The following is a 17,950-nucleotide window of genomic DNA, read 5'->3' on the forward strand; positions in this document are numbered from 1 at the left end:
ATTAAATTTACTTACAAAATTAAAAGCTAGTAAAGAAATACAGGCTGATCAAACACTGTATTGCACTTGAAACAACGAAACTTCAGAAAAACCGAAATTACATCTAAGATGTAACAAGTATCGTAAGGAAATTTGCATACAGGATTGCATTGATGAATTGATAAGTGGCGGTTACTACAACTTCATTTTGTATAGCCTTGCTAACGTTAAACGGTTTTAGGCTATCCGTACTTTAAAACAGCACCTCTGCAGGACATTTAAAGAACATATGGCAACACTATTGTTTAACGCGTCTCTTGTCAATGGGTTAGACATCCCGCACTTCCAAAAACGTGACGTCACATACGAATACAAGATATTTAAATACCACAGCAGGGTTCCGCAACTTTTTCACTCACGGCACACCTCTACGAATTTTTTTAATTCAGGGGGCCCATTAAAAAAAAACGCAATCAAAGATTTAAAGTATGAAGAATACAAAAACATTCCATGACTTACAGTATATTAACGTGATAATTGTACGAGTTTGATTGCGAACAAATCCATTAACAACTAAAAAAAATATATGTTAATAATGATACAGGGATATCTACAGCTGTAGTCATAGATATCCCTGTAATGATATAACTGAAAACGTGTGTTCAAGGTACTGCTCTGTGGCAGACAGGTCGCGGTGTGCTGCGTTACACAACCAATACCCTTGATCTTGAATATCAGGACACCTTATCTCGTCAATAAAATGCACCTTTCATCAATATCTTCTAAGTTAAAACAATGTGGAAGAACTGGCGAAGATGTCTACAATGAGGCATAGACGATCAATACGCCACGTGATTATTGCATTTCCTACATCTTAAAACTTGTTGTGGTGAGACCTTGTGTACTGCATGCTTGACACCCACTGTTCTATCTTCGTTGCATAGAATCCTTGCAAATTCAGCAGAAAAGATGGTTCGCTGACCAGAGAAACGCAACTAGGTTGCTGGTTCATTCGAATAAGCCTCCGAGCCATGCTATAAGCCTGATCGTGGCAAGCTTTATGAAGAGGCGTATGGAAGTTCCCATGCACGTCTGATTTAACACAGACTGTGACAATTAGTAGAAGTTTCAATTCAGAGGCTGTTCAAATATCATATCACGCCCCTCGAAGGTGGGATGTCAGAACCGTCATATTACGTCACAAAGATGGCGAGAAAAGCAAGAAAGTTTCGTCATGTGACATTTGAACAGCCCCGATCGAAACACATATCCTGAGGATTGCAGTGATACGCAACGCCGATTGAACTACTGTTTTTGCATGTCAAAAATTTTCACATGATAGAAGAGAAATACAATAAATACAAAAACATGCAATGATTTACAAAGAGCTATGCAGTGAAAATGATTATTATTTAATGATAAACGAACAAATGGCGTTTCGACGTGGTTTATAGTTGGTTTCACGTTTAACCAACTTAGGAAACTATTTTTATTGCAGTACGTTATAACACTTGCAGAATGGTGTTCCACAAGGGGCCGTTTCGAAAACTTCCCGTGGGGAACTTGCACATGGATTTACTAGCTGGATAAGAAATGCACGTATTTTCAAAAGCTAACGCAAATTTGGAACCAAAAACGAACCCCACATTTCAATAACTTTGTAAAAATATAAGACAAAAATTTCCTTTCATTGAAAAAATACTCTTTCGAATAATATTGTTTTTTGAAAAGCTGCATTTGGAACAACCTGTCCTCTAACCGTGATGTTCGCTTGAAGACGAACATCATCGAGACTTTGTGGCAATCTCCCGAGAATCAGCTCTCCATTTCCCCCAGATTGATATTCGAGAAACCGATCGGGTGAACAAGCGCATTCAACAATCGTCTTCGTCATCGGGTTGGACTTCCATGACAAGAGGCTTGATATCGTCACCAAAGGTTTTCTGCAAAAAAAAGTGTTCCAACATTTTCTTTAAAAATAACTAATACCTGAAAATTATGCAAAAAAAGGTTTTTATTGTGACCCAAATTATCGCAAAATAGACGTCACAAAATGAATATCCTGTGCGTTTGCAGAAACTGGATTTTTATCTTTAAAAGCCATGCGTTTAATCCAAAGCAGGAGTTAATCGCGTGTTCTTTACGAGCAATAATAGCACCACTGAAGCTTGGTTTAATAGCCGCAAATCCGAACAAGCTAACCTGGACCTCCGAAAAAGCGTGAGTACATAAGACGTTTAGTGTTCTCAATCTTGGTAAAAAGGACATCATGTTTGCAAATCTGTTGCGATTGCGGTAAGTTCTGTCTGTGTAAGCTTGTAAGGCACAGGCTATGACTTGCTGCTGGCTCTCGATCTTTTTGTGGTCCACCACATCAAAGCGATCTGCGGGGAAAAGTGGATTAAAGAGCTATTTGCCAACAAATTGTGTACATCGACGATTGGAAGGCATCGCGGTACTAAATTGCAAAAGTGCATCTTTCATTACTCTGATCACGTTTAAGGAGATATATCATAACATTGTCTGCTTTCTAAAGCGATTTAGACTATATCTGTGATGAACACAGCGCTATATAAAAACTCCTTATTTTTTATAAGAAATTTCAAATATATTTCTATAAGAAATTCCATCGTATGGCCATAGGGAGGGGGTGTAATTACAAGGGGCCGAAGAGAATAGTGGCGACGTCCATCCCAGTTATTTCCTTAATCGGGGTTTGGTAAAACTAAGTTAAAACAGTTATTGTTAATTTTTAGTATACACTTTTAGAAGCATATAAATCGAATTGGCAAATATCCTTTTGCATATTAATTAATATTCCTAGAGAGCAGCAATAAACTTCTTATGGAACTAGAAAAACGTTGCCAATAGAGCGATGTTTGAATCAAGCCATGACTTATGACTTATTTTCTTACATCAAGTTTTTTGGAATGTATTGCGCGAACCGCAGCATACTAATCACGTATCTCACATTGAAGCAGACATGTACTGTATTGTGGCAAGTGCTTTGAAGTTTACTTTGGCGTTAAAGGCAACGTTTTTTGATGTTAAATCAATGAAAACAAACGGAACAGCGCTGGCACCATCAATATTCATCACTATTTCTCGCTAATGATGGAGAGTTGTGCATGCCAGGAGGCATGAGTTAGAAGTGAAAAAATTTCGTGAGCTTAATTCGATTTCAGAGACGGAGATTAATTGAAATGGAACTCCAAAGAGCTGATGACGTCAGAAAACAATTTAACTTGGACTTCCTGAAACCTCAATGAAATGCAGAGAAGTCGACTAGACATAAAATTCAACAATAAAATCTTTACTTAATTTCCTTCCATGGGTTGCCACCGAAGCGATCTACAGCCTCCATATTGAAAACTTTAGAAACATCGAAAAGTTTCTATTTCGTTTCGCTTCTATCTTTTACTAGACTCGTTTTTGCAAGTCATTGCTATGTTTGGCATATATTGTTTTTCGTTGTGATGGTCAGAAATAAGAACAAACTGAAAGCATTTTTTTTTAATAAATAAACAATCCAATGAGGAAGTGACCGCATGCAAATTCAACCTACCGGCTGAAAAAAGTGCAATCGCAGAAAGAGAAGACATTTCTGTGTCGTCCAGGCGTAACCGACCAAGATCTTCGTGGAACTTGAGATAATAGTCAGTGTAAGTCTCAGACATTCCACCTGTCAAAATAAATTGCTAAAAGAAAGCTTTGGTGATTTTGAGGAAAGGAATGCAGCATAACAATGACATTTCCTGTTTATGCAAGCAAACCACACAGCCGAAAAAGAACAGACATACAACAAGTAAAATTATAAATTTATATGAAAATAAATCATGAATTTTATATAAAGCTATTTTGTTTTTCGTCGGTATTATCCCAATTAAATGCACAACATGAAACGGATGCTTCCTTCCAGTAGGCTTGTTCACGACAGTGCCTGCAAGTACCACATTACATATAACACGATCATAACCCGTTATCTCGACAGCAAAAACACAGTATCCTGGACTGCAAGCAAAAACATGCACATTGAAGATTTTCCTGGAGCAACGCGTGCGATGTTCGGCCAGAAATCGAAAAAAAAGACTTGATTTTTCACTGAACTATTATTTTCATTTTGGAACATATACAGTAAAAGTGAACTCATAACAGCACCCGATGTATTCGTTTCAAAACTTGCGATGTAAAAATAATTGAAATCGATCAAAAATCAACAGGTTCAATTAGAGGAAGAAGTGTTTTCGCCTTACCTTGAAGAAAAGACTCTTTCGTGTACAAAATATTCGGCCCCAAGGTTAGAGTCTTTTTTTCAACGTCATAAGTGTAGTTTGCTTTTAAAAACAGTATCTCGGTACAACCGGCTTTCAGGAGGGAGATTTGATCCTTTAAGTCTATGTCCCTGTAAGAAAATATTTTGGTATGAACACCAAGTAAAAAAGCAGAGCATGAAAACTGAAAGAAAAGTTAAACTGAAGCCGTATGGCATGCTCGATTCTGGTCCACAAAGCGTTTTGAAGAGTCCATGAAAAGATCTGCGTTCGAATTTACGGAAATTAAGATACGTGAATAAAGTCATAGGTTCTTGAGTACGACGAGCAAATGGTAGACGATAAACACTAGTAATAGTTATAAAGGTGCCGTTACAAAGTTAATGTTTATCAAAACTGTATTTATAATATATGTAATTGTAAATACTTTTAATTGCAACATTTAAAATTATTATAACAGATTAATACAAGAAGTTCTGTTCGAGTTCCTCAATAACATTTCAAGAACACCCACGTTTCACGTGCCCTAACAACCAGTATGCTCAGAAACATGTGCAGAAAATCAGAAAGCAGTGTTAGTTGGCTCAGTGGTTACGTGCTCGAAACAAGATCAAGCGACGCTGGCTCGGCTCTCGGGCTGTGCGCTTGAGCGACACATTTCAGAACTGCTCTCCATTCAATTATTGCAGGGGCACCTATTGGATGAAATAATCCACTATCGGACACTTCGCTGTCAATTTCGTTGGCCGGCCTTGCGTTAGTGCTTTAAAGCCTGTACAAGTATGCGAAACCACCAGGATTAAGCTCTCATAGAAGCTTCCCCAGTCAGAGGATAAAGATCAAAATCAATCAATCAATACTCACATGAACGTGGGAATTTTCTTGCAAAATTTAATCACTTGTTTTATGCTGAATTCCATAATGTCTGTGAAATGTAAGACGTGGTCGGCATTGGTGATGCTGGCGGTCATGTTGCTTGGCGTCCGTGCCGCAATTTCCTGAGACATTTGTTTTATTCTAGAATAATCATACAAGTTTTGTCAAGAAAAGTTTACCAATTTTGGATAGGCGACAACTCAAAAATCAAACAAAATTTCACTTTATTCAAGTACAATTCATATTTAGGATAGAACTGGAACAAAAACATAATGACGTTGAAATACGGTCAGATTGCGTTATCTGCCAGATATTCACAAAACACAGGCTGGTACATTCTTCGGAAACTGGGTAATAATCACATAAATTCCACTTTCTGCAATGGGTGCGTGGGGTCCACGAAACGAGCCCGTTATTTGGGGTTGATTAGCACATGATAGAAGTTTAAATGTAAAAACTTACAAATCAATAAAATGGCTTGTGGAGCTTGTACTTGAAGCGGGGGAGTTCGGGGGAGAACAAGCATTTTGTGCCACGGCGTCTTTGCCCTGCGGGAACACAACACAAATAATGCAGAAATAAAATGGTGATTGATGAAGTGGAAGAATTCTCAGTTGTAGAAAGCATAAAGAATTTATTACAATGACGGTGGCTTAGTGGTCAGTGCGTCCCCCTCTGAATCGGTAGGCACGGGTTCGACACCCTGTCGGGTCATACCAAAGACATTTTTAAAATGGTAGTGTATCTAATTCTTGCTTAGCACTCAGCAATGGAATGGATTCGGATCAGTTGACCCTCTACGGGTGCATTGACATTATCTGTTGTGTAAAGCGCTGACGAGCAATGCGTTCTGCGATGGACACAGCGCTATGTAAAAACAAGCATTTTATACAACGCCGACAGATTAAAAAAAGAGCTAATTTGCTGGCTGAAAATATGCACCAATCATAAAATTCCGAGACAAAGCAAACGGCTTTAAAAACTGCAATATCTTGTTGACGTTATATCAGCCGGACTGCAGTTTATGCAGAAGATTTTATTGACTCATCGACTTGGCTTGAAAAGAACTCTGTCACATTGCGATCTTACCACCACTAAAGGCAAGTCACTCGTATTCATGTCCAGTGAAGTTTAACGTTGATTTAACATCACATGACATGAATGTGATTTGAACCAAACCAGAACCAAACCGTTAAAGTTACTTTGTTTTGTCTGACTATGGTTAAACGAGATTACAAGTTTAGAAAGCTAATTGAAACAGCAGTTTAGGCGGGATGATGCTTAATTGCTTATGTGGATCATGCAAAGACAGAGATGCAGCTCGGCCAGTGGTCAGTGAACATAGCCCTCGGCGGTTGAACTAATAAATTATGAATTAACTGCACAGGCAGCTTGATTCACGAGCAAAAACTTTATGACATGGGGAAAATGCATTAGAGCTTTGCTTCAAGATTCCATCTCGAAATCAATCAGAGGTTGAAATTGTGTCAGTGAAACGGAATATCTCAGAAATTAAACAAATTTCAAGCATCAGAACTGACCGAGGGGAAATCGATCGAACACATCATCGATCGCGGAGCCGGAAGAACCATCTTAGACTGCAAACCAGTCCTTTTTTACATTGATTCAACGTTAAAAGTTGCAACAACGCTTCGCCTTTTCCGTTGGTTTCACAAATCAAACAATAAACATATTTCGCATCCCAACTTCCATGCGGAGCCAAGTTTTGACGTTAAACAAATGCAAAAAAAGGCAAATCGCTAAAAAGTACAAAAATAGAACTTAACTAGCTTCATATAACTCTTGATGTCAAAATTCAGGAAACGTCGCCATTACAAAATGTGGAGTTCTGATGAACACACAGTTTTTAATTCTAATAAGTGCGGTCACGTTCAATTAAGAACACCGAGATTGCACGAAGGCCTTGTTAGTGACACCATGTACGGGCGAACCTTCTAAAATAGATCGAGTTTTTCCCACTTGTCAACACATCTCTAAACTTTTTTTATGGACGTATGATGTGTATGATAGAGGTGTTACGAAAGCATTTTTACTGAGTGGTGAAAGATTTTCTTGCGCGATCAAATTTTCAAATCATTAAAGAAAGTGTTTTGAGCGAGAAGTATGACGTGTCGTATGAGAACTTCAAATTCAACAAGTTTCACCGAAACGAGTGAAAATGCAAAAACTGACCTAAACGTGAATAAATTATGACGCCCTTAAAAAGCCTACAACGTGAAATCAAAAAATTCTACAGCAACCGTAGAAAGATAAATGGTTGGCCTTAAACTTTCACAAACAATGTGTGACGTCAAAATACCACAGGAATTCTTGCGTGATGACAACGCAGGTAAGTTTATTATGCCTAGATTTAACATGCAAATTAGGTGATTAAAAACTAGGTCAACTTCGTGTTCAAAGACTATAATCAGATTACAAAAACGCAGTGCAAGGTACCAAACCTACCCTGATCTCCTTGAGGTCCGGGGGGCTGTTGCTCTCCTTGAACGCTGTGGTTATGATGTTAAGCATTTCACGTTGTTGGTCGTCGAGTTCCGTGGGGACCCACTGGTGCAAGGCTCGCTTAATCCGATTAGTCAAAACCAATGTCTTTTTCTGTTGAATCTGATCCGGCGACATTATACCTGAACGACATTGTAGCAATGATTGAAAGTGGAAGTGAAACTACCAACCCAGACAGCAAAAGTTGCCATTTTACATCATTTCAACGCCTGGCAGCAGTTAAGAAATAAGCTGTCAATCACTTTTTTGTTGCAAATTGACAAGCCTACATTTTGCACCACCTCCGACAAACATTGAGTGAAACGAAAAGGAAGTTTTTGCTGCCTAACAGGAATTTTCGAAACGAATTTTCTTAGGTCAAAATGAAACGAAACAAAATTGCTCACAATAAGAATTAAGATGAAAAAATATATATTTCCAAAACTTTTCAAACAAAACAATTCAAAATAATTTTTAGTTCGAACAGCCTCCTCGGGGTCGCTTCATCACGCAGAAATACCAAGTCCCTACCTCAAAACAAGACACTTCTACCCACAACCAATAGAATTAAGGTGCAACAGTCAACACTCACATTCACGCTTCATTCCTATCTCGATGCACTTTCTCAAACGGCACGCCTGGCATTGTCTTCGGTTGCTCCTGGTTATGCTGCATTGGTTGCTGTAGGAACACGTGAAGGCTTTCCCATTCTTTACACTTCGCCTGGAAATAATGACAAACATCACAATCGCTATTGCAACAGGCTAAACCCCAATTTGATACGTTGGGGTGTATCCAGCTAGTAAAAGCGGTCGCTTTTATATCGTTTTATATCTTTTATACGTTGAAACGATGTAAAAACGACAACTTTTGCAAACTGGGTAAGAAATCGATTGAACTTTCACCTCATCAGATTCAGCAACCGCATTGCAAATAAATCAGATGTAAGTAACTGAATTGTTATCTACAGTAGAAACCGTTGAGCAAGCAGTCTTACTCAAGGATACCGCGGACAAGGATCGAACCTGAACCTTTCGACCTGGAGCCCAATATCCCACTACTGTCATACTACACTCACCGCCCGCTCAAACCCGACTAGTAGAAGATTTTCTTTTTACATTTTCTCAGTGTAGCTAGAAACTGTGTATTGTTTGGCACAATTCATTTGTTTATCAATGCAAAGTGATTCACCAACAACGAGATGCAACAAGAAAAAGTCCCTCCGTCTTAACGACGCTAAATGCATGCATGTCAAAATGCCGCCATTTGCATCTGTTGTCAGATGAAGCAATTTAAACAAACAACTGGTTGTATTGTCATGCGTTGTCGTATCATAACATGCGTTGGAAAGATGCACTGTACGTTTGGTTATAGAACTACAAGAGAACGTAACTTTACGTGTATCAAAAGGCAAAACGCATGATCCTCTATTTAACAACAAAATTGTACTTTGTTTGTTGCTGTGCGTGCCAGGAGCCGAATCTTGGACTTTTATCAACAACAATTGCCCTAACCCAAACCAAAACAATTTTATACTTTATCAATAATTCATCATCATTTAATGACAAATCAATAAAAAACAAAATTTGTGATCCCAATACCACAAACCGCTTACAGCAGCAATGCCTGCCAAGGAATGTGATTGTGTGATCCCAGACAGCAAAACTCCTCATTTTTACATTGATTCAACGTCTGCAGACGTTGAATCAATGTAAAAATGACAAGTTTGCTGTCTGGAAAAAGGCAAGGCGCAGCATTAAACGTGAGAAAATATAATGTTCTTAAGAAGAAATATAATCTTTCGTGGAACCAGCACAATTAATTTGAATGAAGCTTCATAATACTCAAAGGAGCTTCGAGAGATATAGAAGCAAATAAGCAATCCGATTTTAACAGCATGTTTTTCATGGCTTACATCACGTAGAGAGGCCAGCCAGCGACTTAGCCACTTGTATTGTGACTTTTCCATGGAAAGTTAGTTCATTTTTTGAAGATTTTTCGACGCTTATTCATGAAAAAGTCTCATCCATCATGCATAATAAAGAAATACCACAAAAATGAAATCACAAAATCTCCCGCGAGAAACAAAACACAAAACTAAGAGTTGGTCGGTTTATGCGATGTGATACACTTCCACGGGCGCAATGTTTTCTTTTGCCACCTGAACAACAACAAATATGCCCTACATTACGTAACGAGTGCTATTAAGTTTCTTCGAAGTGATGAACTTAAGGAAGGGTCGATTGATGTAATGACGTCACGCATTCGTGAAAACAAGTATCAGACCGTTGATGAGTTTATTTGTGATTTGTTTACACGTTTTCGCAAAAATCTTTTTCCGCAAAGTACATTACCGTATCTGTGTAGTGTTGGCTGCAACTGTTGTAAGAACAAAGCAGATGAATGCACAACGACAATACGAGTCCATAGCAAACGACTGAATTGAAAACTTGCAGTCTTCGAGACACATTCAACGTTTGGAAGCTAGTGTTGTTACAATGGTACAGTCTTCTTTGAATACCGATGTTTACAATTTTGCTTCGAAAAGCATAACATTTCTATTGAAGCATAAAATGTTACATAAACATTTGGTAGCAACTACTACAATGGTTGACCTTCTTCGAACACTGATTTAACATCGGTAAACTTATCACGCAGTCAAAAGATTGATATGTAATATGTGGAAGAGTCAAAGATGGAGCCAACTCATTCTCTGGGTACCTGAAAAAACCTTTGCATCCCTCGCAAGTCAAGGCATTGAAATGGTAACCGGTGGCTTTGTCATTGCAAACTCCGCAGACCTTCCATGAATCGTCATCGTCGTCATCGAAAAACTGCTGCGGAGTTTTGTAAGAGGGGTTTCCCCCAGGAACACCTCCGTTCGCAGAACACCTGCAAGAATTTTTATATGTCAAGTAAATTGGCTACCAGTGCTGTGGTAGTTTCCAACGATTCGAGTCTGGGTTGGTTGAAAAGTTGAAGCAGTTGTTTGATGACGAGCAATCGCAAAATGACAAATTCATTGAACTTGACATGAGTCATTTGTATCGTAGGGAGGTATGGGTGAGGTAAATAGGAAGTAATTTATAAAACTGTGTTTCGAGATTTCATAACACCCATCAATAACGAGTGTTCAATTTCAAAACAAGCGCGGTGCGGCGTGAAACGCAGGGGAGCCAGCCAGCAAAACCGTCACTTTTACATTGATTTGTAAAACGTCTGCAGACAGTCAATCAACGCAAAATTGGCGGATTTTGCTGGCTGGAATGGTGCTAAAATGTTAAACCACATGAAACGGTTCTCAAGAGAAAATGATAAATAATCGTTAGGAGACCACAATGCACTGGTGAAAGCACCCTGTGGATTGTGGAGGAAAAAGTTCTCACTCCAGAGAGCAAAATCCGCCATTTTTATATTGATTCAACGTCTGCAGACATTGAAAAGTAAAAATGACGAATTTTGCTGCGACATTCACCCAGAAATTCATAATTGAACTGACTTTACACAGAATACGGTTTTCTGGTAAAAGGCACGATGCTTAACTACATATGCAGTAAAAATTGCAAAATCAATTGTAAATTTACCTCTGGACATGAAGTGGAAAGGTCAAATAAGGAACATAGAAATACCGAAAAAGATATGCAGATAGTGAAAAGCTTACCGCATTGAGTCGTTTTGTTGTGATAGATTCGATGTAGATCCGTTAAATTCCATAGAATCAGGGCTTGAGAGGCCTGAAAAACAAAGTTTATAACGACCGTTTGCCAACATTTAAACGTTAGTATGATTTAAATTAGCGTGATTTAATTGAACCAGAAACTGATTGTATTTCTCAAGCGAAATCAATCGGATACACGACTTTATGCCGCAGTCCCAATGACGAAAACACGAATGACGCCATCCCTAGGCAGCAAGACACCAATGCCACAAGGCATGAACGCGAGACTTCGTTATTTGAATATGGCAGTAATTTTGCACTTAACTAAAATTTAATTCTTTTTTTTAATACGGTAGTTATTTCAAAAAATATATGTAAGACTTCGCTATTTCTCACTAACCTTTTTTTTAATATGGCAGTAATTTTGCATTTAACAAGGTATAGATCAGTGTTTCTCAACCTTTTTTGGCCAAACGCCCCCTTCATAAACTGGCAAAATTTTACCGCCCCCCAAAAAAAACGATTAATTACGAAAAGCGAACGTAAAACAATAAATACTAATACTACAAAAAGTGCTCAATGCCTGGAATGGCCCGATTCGATGAGTCCGATTCCTTAATGGGGAATTTTTTCAATTTTTTTTTTAAATTATTGGGTACCGTAGCCTAATTATCATTGCCATTTTAGGGTTAGGGGTTAGGGTTAGCGGTTAGAGGTTAGAAACTCACCGAATCGGACTCACCGAATAGTAGCAGACCCTCAATGCCAAGCTAAAAGCCAAGCAGAGCGATATAATTACATCAAATATAGGCTAGTTACCAGTCTCTAAAACCCTTACTGCTTACAGCCTGTTTTACCCTAAAAGGGGATAAACAAAAGGTCCTTATTCTAATACTGTAGAAATAAAATTCTATTTCTATTAGAATAAGGACCTTCTGATGATCCCCCTTTTAGGGTGAAACAGGCTGTAAGGGTTTTAGAGACTAGTAACTATATATATTTAATGAAAAGCAAATATATATTTACGAGCATGAAAACAGTATAGGCTTACTGGTAGTCAGTGTGAACCTTGGGCTTGGTGATAAAGTGCCAGTTTCTTCACATCCGGTGTAAAGCCAGTGAGAAACATTCCAAGATCACCTCTTATGGATATGTCAAGTGGGTTTCGCTGTTTGGCATGTAGCAGAACAACACAGCTCAATCCCTTTTCACCAGGTATGAGGTAGAAAATGCTACCACGAAGATACGAGCTCTTTTGACGAAATCGTTACGCTGGGCGGTAGATGGGTTAAACCAGAATGCCCCCTAATAATCAAAACGCCCCCCTTAAGCCGAGGTAATCATACCGCTCGCCCTGCAAAATCAAAACGCCCCCCCCGGGGACGGTACCGCTTCCATTGAGAACCACTGGTATAGATGAAAGAGCCACTAATTGATTTGTTGCTTTTTAATCTGAATGGACACCTCTGCTGAGAAATGTTACCAATCAGAAATGTCTGGCAAACTCAAAATGAAAGCCTGGCTTCCCCAGTTAATCTCGTTCCTCGCTGCTTCAACAACAACGCAGGAGGTCAGCTACTTACAACTCTTTTGTTTTCGAAGAAGACCGATTAGGTTCGGACGCGCTGTCAAACAGCATTTCGTGGTTACAACATAACTTTCCTGTATAGACAAGCTCTTTGTATGGAGACAATATCGAAAGCCAACGATGGCATCTGTTTATTTAGATAATTATATGGATTATTATTCAGGCGAGCGCAGTGGCGTAGCGTGACTCATTGGAGGAAGCCCTAAAAGCACAAATATTTAACTTGAGATTAATATTTAGTTATAGGCAGTTTTTGGACTATAACATTTGAAGTTTTACCCATTCTCTAATACGCATTCTTGTTTCTAGAATTTGTAGCTGATGTCTAGGATAGTAGTATATGTAAACTGTGCCACGTGATTTGAGTCGTCTTGGTTGGTGCAAACCTTACTCATTCAACAAAAACAAAACAAAGTCTAGATCTACTACTTCTGCTATGCTGATCTACTTCTTCATGCACAAAACCAAGCTGTGCACATGGTTTACTCGGCTTGTATTGATAGTTTCAAAGCAGTCATAACAGAACTATTCAAAAAATAACAATTAATTTTAGTAAGAAATAACCAAGTCTCGCTTCTTTCAAGTATTGTGGCATTCAGGTCTTGTGGCATTCGTGCCTTGCTGCAGAGGGATGGCGTCATTCGCGTTCGCGTCATTCGGACAGTGGCATCAAGTCGCAGATCGAAATGAATTCTTGTATCAGGCGTAACTGGTACCAGCACCCGTGGCTCAGTGGCGCCTTCAGCTCTGGTGCTGGTAGCCCTGGGTTCGATTCCAGGTCGGGTCATACCAAAGACTTTAAAAAGGGTACCGATTGTGTTCTTTCTTGTATAACGCAGTGAGGATAAATCGGGCAATAATCTGGTGACATATCACCCTCTTCCGATCTGCCTTGAGCCAGCATGGAAGCAGTACGGCTCATAAAATCACATGGAACCCTGTCAAGTAACCCATGTTGATGCGCAATCTGCTGCAAGCGGAGATAGCGAATGATTAATATTATTATCAGGCGTAATATAGGCAAACATCCCCGAAGACAGCAGATCAAATTTTTTATTTCATGCTCTGCCAACTGACTGAAGATTTGGCAGAAGCGAAACAGAAACATCAATAACAAAACTGAAGCCGTCAACGCTAAATAACCTAAACCGACAAAAAAATGACAGCACAAAGATTCGCAATCTTTTCATTAGTCAAGCTGGAAATAACCAGGTCGGGCGAATGTGAATGTGAAGCTGCTTTCAAACACATTTGTTTGAAGTGGTCACTACTATGACTGCACAGCTGGGTTTTTTTTTCGGTCATTTATCGGTCATTGACCGATTTTTTAGCAAAATGTCCGAAAAAAATATAGTCAATTCGGTCAAAATGTCCAAAAAATATATATGACTAAAAATGACCGAAATGAATAAAAAATGACCGAATTTTTTCAAGTCATTTCGGACAAATGACCGAAAAGTCTCAGCGAAAAAATAAACCCAGCTGCACAGGCAGCCAAATCACACTTACCTAATGGAAACTGTCCCCGCATAGCAGGATGTTGCAGCGAAAGCGCATACGTGTCGTTTACCAACTGCATTCTAGCTTGGTTCAGCTCACTGGCCGAGTTCTTGTCTATTACAAACAAATGAAAATTAGCATCAACGCAAAAAGAAAAAACTTGGCACAGAAAAAAGGACGAAACTTGCATGCAGTCCAATACCTGGAACAAAAACTAATGCGATTTGCTGCCAGCAAACTGTTGAAGTAAAGTTGATAGTGTTACCCGATTACAATTTTAATAGCTTTTGATTTTGCAAACTATTTCGCATCTCCACACACGTGCGATCACGTTTGCAGCACGAACGATCACAGAACGAACCACTTGTTAGAAAAGAGACGACACATCCTTCAAGAAATGCACTGGTTGATAACACAAATGCAGATAGCGACTCCTCCTGATCATAGTGAGGGTGATTGACAGCAAAAAGCATGCAGATACGTACCGTCTTCACTTGAAGACAACCTTCCGTGACGCTGCATGGTTTCCATCGACTCATCTTCACTTTCCGTTGTGGAAACAATGCGACGATGGTATGGCATTTCAGAAACAAGGTCTTGGCCAGATTCCGCTGATTGTTCTCTGGTTCTGATGTGAAAGTCCTCCTGCTGGCGCAAGCGATGACAAGGAAGATCAAAATTTAAGACTGGGCCTGCAGTCATCATCTCTATTCGATCCAAGTAGCTTTCTGTCTTCTTTCTTGTAATCACTCAGAGAACTATTAAAACGTTTGCAAGACCAATGTATCTTTATCAACAGACAACTTTAAACATTATACTATCTCACACTGAAAACAAATGGTGGAAGTTGTAAGCAGCCCAACAGAAAACACGCCAGCAGCCTTCAAATTTGAAAACCTGTCGTTTATAATAAGCTCGATTTCAAGTACCACACTTAGCTTCCTGCATAAACGGCATCTTTACACTGATTAATTTTAATGCAAAGTTGATTATAATTCTTTCATGAAATAATAATTCTACAAAGTGATAAATATGGTTAGTTTCCATACGCATTTTGAAAGCTTTAATTCACAGAAGCAGATTTGCATACTTTGAAAAACGTGAAAAACCATTTAACCAACACACAATTGTAACACCGCAAAAAATCAACTTTAGCAGAAACTAACGTTGATAGTTGGTGCATAGTGCATTCGCTTATTTTAACTTCTGATAGTGGAATTGTTTACATACATTTAATTGTTTAAATGTATTTCGTAAATGTTGTAAATGTAAATGTTTAAATACATTTAATTGTCAATAAACAAGTATTTCGGACACACAATAAGGCAAAATTCATTACAAAGATCATTAATAGAAGGGAAGATAAATGGTAAAAGAAGTAAAGGCAGACCAAGAATGATTTGGACAACAAACATCACAAAATGGACAAAATTAACTTATGAATGTGCAGTACGCACAGCTCATGGTCGAGAACAATGGCGCATTGTATCCAACCCTCCATACGAGGAAGGAACAAAATGATGATGATGAATTGTTTATATTCCACTACCATAAAATTACTGACAAAATCGAAGTCCGAATTATTATTTGTCGTTTCTAGCACTAGTTGCAACGTTCATCTGATGAAAGTGAAAGTAAAAGCAACAATAAACAAGTTGATTTATTGCTTCACTGCTGTTTCGTGCATGTTATAGCCTATTTGTGTTGCGCTGCCAAAAATGCCCGCTCCCTTGTGAAGCTGCGCTACAACAGACGCTCTCCCTAGACTCCACACGACCTACATACCTTGTTTTTTGAGTTATTGATTAAGTTGTCAGTTCTTCAATGGAAAAATAATCCCAGTCTTCCACTACATTGCAACAATGTCACTCAATGCCGCGCAAACCTGAAGAACGGTTTGAGTACTTTGGCTTCGGCCATCCAATACGCATAACTCAAGTTACCAGAATAACTTCAGCACTTAAAAAAAACTGAACATATAAACCAATCCGAAAGTCTGGATTACTTCAACACTTCTGCAAAAGACTTGCTAAACTTCAGAAAATTAAGCTTCATCAAATTCCTGTTGATGTAGTCATGAAATGCCTTGGGCTAAGTCAAACTTGACCTACAAAGAGTTTTGGATGGTCAAGTAGAATTGGACGAAAACAAAGCAGCCTTAGCTTATCGTTACACTCCTAATTAAGCCCCAAAGAGAATTGCCCATAACTAACGTGGCTCTGCTCACGAAACAACCTTGCATGTGCTATCAAGAACCACAATATGCTAATGACTACGCGTTTTGGGCGTGTTCTTAATATTTTTCCATCTAACAAACCAACCAGTAACGCATATGGCCTGAAGTCCTTAGCCACGACCTAGATATCGAAAAATTTGCATTGCTTGCTGTTCAATGACAAGGGCAATGGTCGAAAAACAGAAGCCAAATTTACGCCCATAGCAATTGAACAATGTGCTGAACAAGCAATCCTCAACGCAACTACATCCGTCAGAATTTGTACTCTGGCAGCTGAAATGAACGTGAGCATAGCCATTGGGCACTTGGGCAGTAACAACAAATCCCACAACGGCTATTTTCTCTCGCTTGTGTCGAAGTGCATGAGTGCGTAGTGACCGCGCTGTGCAGCGAAGCAAAGCGGCGATGCATGGCGAAAGTTTTCTGTTTCTTTAAATTACATATCACTGATGTGGCGCCCAATGATACCACAGTTAATGGGAGCATAAATCATCAATGGCTGGATAAGTCATGCCAGCGCATAACATTTTGTTATTAGCAATGAAGCAATGAAATCATAAAAAAATGCATTCATACTACAACAAATTTAGCTGTTTTTTAACATTATGTACGCTTTCTTCAAAAAGAAATTGATGTTTGGGCAAAAAAAATAAACATTTTTCGACATTATAAATAAAATCCTTGTCGCTTTCGTAATTATCATAACAGACAACAAATTTCGACAAATGATCTTGTATGCAAATTGTATTGCAAGAAGACACAGACTGCATATGACAAAAAATTTTCTCAACAATATCGAACAGACTAGTCGGTCAGATAAAAATAATGTGTCGTTTGCTTAGATACTTAGAAAATCGAAAATTCATTATTATTTTATTAACTAGATTGCACGCAACTAAATGAGTATTGTTCAAATGAAACTGGTGGAAATCTCAAGTAGCAAATTCTATATCCTCAATGGCAATGTCCAGAAGCTTCTAGAATTGATTGAAGTCAAGACGAAACACCAATAATAATTATATTACAATATACGGTGAATATCGCATCCTATGGGTTCGACCATGCACTTTTGAAATATTAAGCTTAGAGATGTGAGTCGTTTTTTTGTGCCAACAATCGGTCTAAATTTTGAATGTTGGAAGAGATTTATACTTTTGCTTCACTGAAATATTTGTTTTAAAATAATTAAGACATCGATAAGTTGCCAAAATACAAATTTGTCACTAAACTTTTCATTAAAATCTTCTTTTGACTTCACCAATATAAAATAATCAAAAAAGCGTAGAGTGCCACACTAAAATTGGCAAATACAAAATATGCTCACAAAGGTAAAATTACTA

General features: G+C 38.5%; 1 protein-coding gene across 1 annotated transcript; it reads right to left on the reverse strand.

Annotated features, from left to right (window-relative positions):
• Positions 1 to 401: 401 nt before the first annotated feature.
• LOC145786362 (nuclear receptor subfamily 1 group I member 3-like) lies at positions 402 to 15,186 on the reverse strand. Its single transcript, XM_082598006.1, has 12 exons — positions 14,860 to 15,186; positions 14,384 to 14,488; positions 11,290 to 11,362; positions 10,350 to 10,520; positions 8,221 to 8,351; positions 7,593 to 7,771; positions 5,589 to 5,674; positions 5,115 to 5,267; positions 4,233 to 4,381; positions 3,545 to 3,661; positions 2,182 to 2,363; positions 402 to 1,922 (listed from the first exon to the last, which is right to left on the reverse strand). The coding sequence occupies exons 1-12, from the start codon at positions 15,077 to 15,079 to the stop codon at positions 1,854 to 1,856; spliced, it is 1,635 nt and encodes a 544-aa protein (XP_082454132.1). The 5' UTR covers positions 15,080 to 15,186; the 3' UTR covers positions 402 to 1,853.
• Positions 15,187 to 17,950: the final 2,764 nt, after the last annotated feature.

Source organism: Aplidium turbinatum, chromosome 17 (genome assembly GCF_918807975.1).
Source record: "Aplidium turbinatum chromosome 17, kaAplTurb1.1, whole genome shotgun sequence".
NCBI lineage: Eukaryota > Metazoa > Chordata > Ascidiacea > Aplousobranchia > Polyclinidae > Aplidium > Aplidium turbinatum.

Excerpts from the sequence above, each read along its gene's own strand:
- LOC145786362 (XM_082598006.1), bottom strand. The coding sequence starts at position 15,079 with ATGATGACTGCAGGCCCAGTCTTAAATTTTGATCTTCCTTGTCATCGC. Across the intron at positions 10,521-11,289 it reads CAACAAAACGACTCAATGCG|GTGTTCTGCGAACGGAGGTG; the intron begins GTAAGCTTTTCA and ends AAATTCTTGCAG. Across the intron at positions 7,772-8,220 it reads GATAGGAATGAAGCGTGAAT|GTATAATGTCGCCGGATCAG; the intron begins GTGAGTGTTGAC and ends AATGTCGTTCAG.